This window comes from Aptenodytes forsteri, unplaced genomic scaffold (genome assembly GCF_000699145.1).
Source record: "Aptenodytes forsteri isolate BGI_AS27 unplaced genomic scaffold, ASM69914v1 Scaffold521, whole genome shotgun sequence".
Taxonomy (NCBI): Eukaryota; Metazoa; Chordata; class Aves; order Sphenisciformes; family Spheniscidae; genus Aptenodytes; species Aptenodytes forsteri.
The window spans coordinates 57,412-62,172 of NW_008796207.1; the positions used below are offsets into that span (position 1 = coordinate 57,412).

At 50.5% G+C, this 4,761-nt stretch overlaps 1 protein-coding gene across 3 annotated transcripts; it reads right to left on the reverse strand.

Moving 5' to 3' along the window:
- Positions 1–120: 120 nt before the first annotated feature.
- On the reverse strand, positions 121–4,386 carry LOC103906321 (C-type lectin domain family 2 member B). 3 transcript variants are annotated; one of them, XM_009288194.2, is made up of 7 exons: positions 4,236–4,386; positions 3,785–3,847; positions 2,114–2,280; positions 1,593–1,703; positions 1,088–1,269; positions 717–820; positions 121–342 (listed from the first exon to the last, which is right to left on the reverse strand). In XM_009288194.2, the coding sequence occupies exons 3-7, from the start codon at positions 2,199–2,201 to the stop codon at positions 189–191; spliced, it is 639 nt and encodes a 212-aa protein (XP_009286469.1). In that variant the 5' UTR covers positions 2,202–2,280; positions 3,785–3,847; positions 4,236–4,386; the 3' UTR covers positions 121–188. The 3 variants fall into 3 exon arrangements, with proteins under 3 accessions (XP_009286469.1, XP_019329907.1, XP_019329908.1); XM_019474362.1 differs by lacking the exon at positions 3,785–3,847; XM_019474363.1 differs by lacking the exon at positions 2,114–2,280 and having other exon boundaries at positions 4,236–4,385.
- Positions 4,387–4,761: the final 375 nt, after the last annotated feature.

The following is a 4,761-nucleotide window of genomic DNA, read 5'->3' on the forward strand; positions in this document are numbered from 1 at the left end:
ATGGTTTAGTGGGCACGGTGGTGTTGGGTTGACGGTTGGACTCAATGATCTTGGAGGTCTTTTCCAACCTCAATGATTCTGAGTCTCATAAAAATGCAAACTCATAAATGTTGCTGATAGAGTCGGGTATAAGGTTTTACCAAAGCAAACTGTGCTCAGTTCTCCTTCACCTGGGATGAAGCTCCTGTTTATGGGGTCTTTTTTGATGGATATGCTTTTTGCTGCCAGAGGATGTAGTTGTCTGGTCTGCTGCAGAGCCAGTTCTTCTTGGTGTGGCACAGGGATGAGCTGATCCTCTCCTGGTTGAGGTATGCACAGGATCCACCACCCCACACCTTAAACCTGCAATGCAGACGTGCTCAGGAGAGCAAGAAAAGGAGGAAAAGAAGAAAGCTACCCCCAAAAAAATTAAGAAAACCTGGGATTTCCTCTCTAGGAGAGAAGGGGTGGCGTTTGGCTGAGGGTATCTAATAGGGGATTGGTGTGCAGCATCCTTGGTCCATCCCAAACCTCCCATGGAAAGCCAGGGGCTGCTTGGGCACGGTGGCAGGAGAAGGTCCCCATCCCAGGACGGGTCATCCCAGACCCTCTAAGAAATCCCATCCAAGCGGGGAGAAGCAGCGCAACAGCCCCCCGGGGCCATTTCCAACCACACCAAGAGGGAAATCTGCCCCAGTGGCCAACCCCAAGCACCCAACATGGACAGAGGGACCGACCAGTTGTTGAAGGCTGTGCCGTTGGTCCACCACCAGCTCCCATCCTTCTCCTTTTGCAGCCCAAACCAATGGTTAGCTTCGCCTTTATAGCGTTTAATGAAGGCCTTTAAAGCAGAGAAACATCATGTTTTAGCTAGTCTTGTCTTCCCCACCTCCTCTTTTCTACCTGTGGCCATCACCCCACCCAGAGATGGTGCTTTCCCTGAGGCATCTGCTCCTGGCTACAGCATTGGGTGCAATTTGGGGCCAAGCAGGTTTTTGGTCTGGTTTTTTTTTTTTGCTCCCCCTTTTTTTTTTTGGCCTCTTTTTTGTTTTCTTTTTCCATGTTTCCTACCCTGGTGCTAGCGTAGGGGCTCAAGCACAGTTCTCACCAGTTCATCCATGGTGCTTATAAGGGCCAGTGAAGCTCCCAGGGCCTCACACCTTTCCCGACTGGTCATCCAATCGTTCTCGGCCTCAGAAAAATAATAGCATTTCCCTTGGAAACCAAGCCAGGTGTCTGGGCACACGTGGGAGAAGTCCGGGTGAGGCAAAGAGCGTCCCAAATGTACAACTGAGAAAGAAAAAGCTGAGTGAGATGCATGGGCAGCACTAAAAAGCAGGAAAATAGGATTTATTATTTTTTTCCTAGAAGCTTCAGGGGGGGAATTGGCGACAATGCCCTTGGGAAAGTGAATGGCGTAACCCAGCGAGGAGCCAGGATGCCTGGATCACAGTTTAGGGAAAAAAGGGGGTGTCCGTCCCCCCCGAAGCGGGCTTGGTGCTTTGCTTGGGAAGCATCCCCTGATGCTGGGAAAATCCTGCGATCCCCCCTTCCCCGAAACAGGGGCGCCTGGTCCAGATCCTCTCCATGGGGGATGCCTGGATGGGACTCACCAGCCAAGGCCACCAGCAGGACGAAGATGGTGAGCACCAGCACCACGCACACGGGGATGAAAACCCGCAACAAGCGGGATCTTTCCCTGTCTGACTTCTCGGTGTTGGAGCCTGGGGGAGGAAAGAGCAGGAGAGGGTGTGGGCTGGGTCCTTTCCTCCCTCCACCTCCTTTGCCCTTTTTCTGCTGGATCCTCAGTCCATCCCAAGCCCTGGTTGGGACGGGGACCTTTTTGGGGCTCAGGAGGGTGGGGAGAGCTCGCAGAGGCTCAAGGGGCTGCCCGCAAGGCAGGGAGAGCAGACGTGTGTCCTTCAAAGGCACCAATGTGTGTTTGAGGACCTGGAGATGGATTTAGGCTTTTCAGCCTTTCAAGGTGGCCACATCATGAAATTTAGGGTAGATGTGCTTGGGTCCATCTGCACCCACCCAAAAACTCCGTCCCCATCCCACTGGTGCTCCACCGGAGCGAGATGCTCTTCCCACCTGCCCTCACCCAGAGCGTTGTTTTTTTCCCCAGCATTACCCTGTTCGTACTCTTTCTCTACATCGTTGCAGTTACTCAACACTTCCTCTTGGTCTGAACAATTTGGTTCTTTGGCTCCTTTCCCCATCGTGGGCTGAGAAGGACCGGACTGTCGTGCGACCCAGGGGCTCGTGTTCAGCCAGCGTCTGCAGGGACCGCTCCTCAGGCTGCACGTTAACAAGGAAAAGGCTGAGAAAGTCTGCAGCCAGTCATGCCTCCCGCCTTTGCAAGATCCCATCAAGCCATCCAGAGCCTGTTTTTTTTTTTTTTTTGCCTCTGCAACGCTCCAAGACCTCGTGGGCACCAGGTACCATGGGAAGCCATGGCAGGGGAGCACGTTTGTCCTATGCTAAAAACACACTGGGGGGGGAAAGAAAGACAGAAAGAAGACAGACAAAGAAGGACAAAGCGAGAGAAGATGAAGAGGGGGAGGGGGAAAAAAAAGAGGGAGGAGAGAAAGAGAGAAAGGGGAGAGGGGAGAAAGAGAGAAAGGGGAGAGGGAAGGAAAAAAAGGGGAGAGGAGAGAAAAGAAGGGATGTTTAAAGGGAGTTTAAATATTAAAAGATATTAAAAGAAAAATATGAGTTACTAACTACTGACAGTTTAAAGGGATTTTAAGGGTTTACGAAGGAGCCAAGGGGTCAGGAGCTGTCACTGCAGTGAGAGAGCAAACTCCCTGAGGGGTCAAACCAGAGCTCGGAGTTTGACCCCCCGCAAGAAACCCACAGGAGGGGAAGAAACAGCTTAAAACAAAACGACTGCTGATGTTGAAGTTGCCTGCGTAGCAGCTGCTCGCAGCAAACTTGTTTTGTTCTCCGGAAAACCTTAATCTCCGTTCACCCTTATCTCAGTTCCTCCAGCGCCTGAGCTTGCATGGAGCAAAGGGCACACTTGTTTTCCTGTAGCTGAGCCAATGGGTTGCACCAGCATTTATTCCCGCCCCGGGCATTGTGTAATTACATTACAAAATAAACCAGTAGGAGCCTACCAAGGACGCGCCTCGACAAGCTGGGCTTGATGCAACAATAAAATTTGGTTCTGGGAATAAGGTCTAAAGCCACGTAGGGGCAGGTTGTGGTTGTCGGTAAATAAGGAAGAAGCGCAAAGAATTTCCCTTCCCCTGCACGGGGGATTTGCAGGAGGGAAATTCAGTGCTTGAGGATGTGCTCGGGTATAGCGTTTCAGAAGCAGTTTGAGGGTTAAATTTGGCAGTAGAGAAGAGAAAGATTCGTAACAAGGGTGGGCTGTCCTCTCTCTGAGCAGGGTTTGAGCTAGAAACCCTCCAGCCCTGGGCTGGGTGAGCTGTTAGGCTGAAGCGTTAAGATACGAGAAATGAAAGTATCGTCTTGAGATAAAAAAAAGTCCCCCGCCCAAGCTTTCAGTTTCCCCATTTCAAGCTAGAAACTTATCTTCTGCTTTTGGCTCTGCTTTGTAATGACGACTGTAAAAATTAAACAAAATTCCCCTAAAAAAGACCACATGGAGATTCGGGTTTTTTCACCCACCCCCAAAATTAAGAGATCACAGAGGGCAGCCTGAGCTCCTGCCCAGGTTTTATCCCTCCCAAGCCCACTATGGTTTCCAGCCGATCCACTCCAGATCCCCCAAATCCACTATTAATTCCACTTAAATGAAACCAATCTAAGTCCTTTTTATCATATGATTATTCACCTCTTTTCACCATGATTTTCTTAATTCCCTTCCAGAGAAAGCAACCCTGTTAGCTAGAAGGGGCTGGGAAAAAAAAAAAAAGCAGCGCTGAAAAGTGCTTACAAAGCAGCAAAACAGAGAGAAAAAAATTTGAAAAACCAGCTGAAAAAACCACGTCCAGAAGCTCAAAACAACCACAATAAAAAACGCAGGGAGGACAGGGCACCCGTGGTGGCAAAAGCTTCGATGAAACCAGCTGAAAAGTAGTGATTTGGGGGTTTGGGGTGGTGGGTTGTTTTTTTTTTCTTCCCTCCCTTCAATTTGCCACAGCTCATTATTTCAGCCCCCCAAATAAGAGACCTCTCTCCCTCTGGGTGGTCCTCCCCATCCCAGCCCCAGCGTCGCTCTAGCTGGTAGTGACTCAGTCAGCCCCAATCTTTACAGGCAAGAAGCTGCTTTTCCCAGAACTTACCTTACTGGTGGATCATGCTGTAAGTGTAATCAGCTTCCTGCTGCTGGTTGAGTATCGTTGCGTGCGGGGAGGGTCGATGCACGCCCTCAACGGTCACAAGTCCCAGTGCTCAGCTGTACCCCAGCACCTTGGCTCTCGTCCTTGGGGTGTCTCCTTGGGCTTGTAGGCAGGGCAAAGGGGTGAAGGACCACCTCAAGAAACTGTTGGTTGCTTTAGGCTTTACGCTTAAGCGTTTCCAAGCAAGAGGAGGATTTTTTTTCCCCCCCCCTGTCATTTTTGCTCAATAAATCCAGACGGGTGGGGATTTTTAACAGAGACCTGTAGGCAGGTGATACTGAAGGCACCGTGCCCTCCCTGCTCCCCAAAGGTTTGCAGTCATTTCTCAACCGTTCCGGCAGCTTCTGAAGCTCGTTTGAAATGGTTTGCACATGAAGCTGGGGTCAGGCTATGCTAATGTGACTTTGAGTCATCTCTTCTTGCTACAGTGGAGGAAAAACCAAGGTGCTGGGCTGACTGCTGCTTTCTT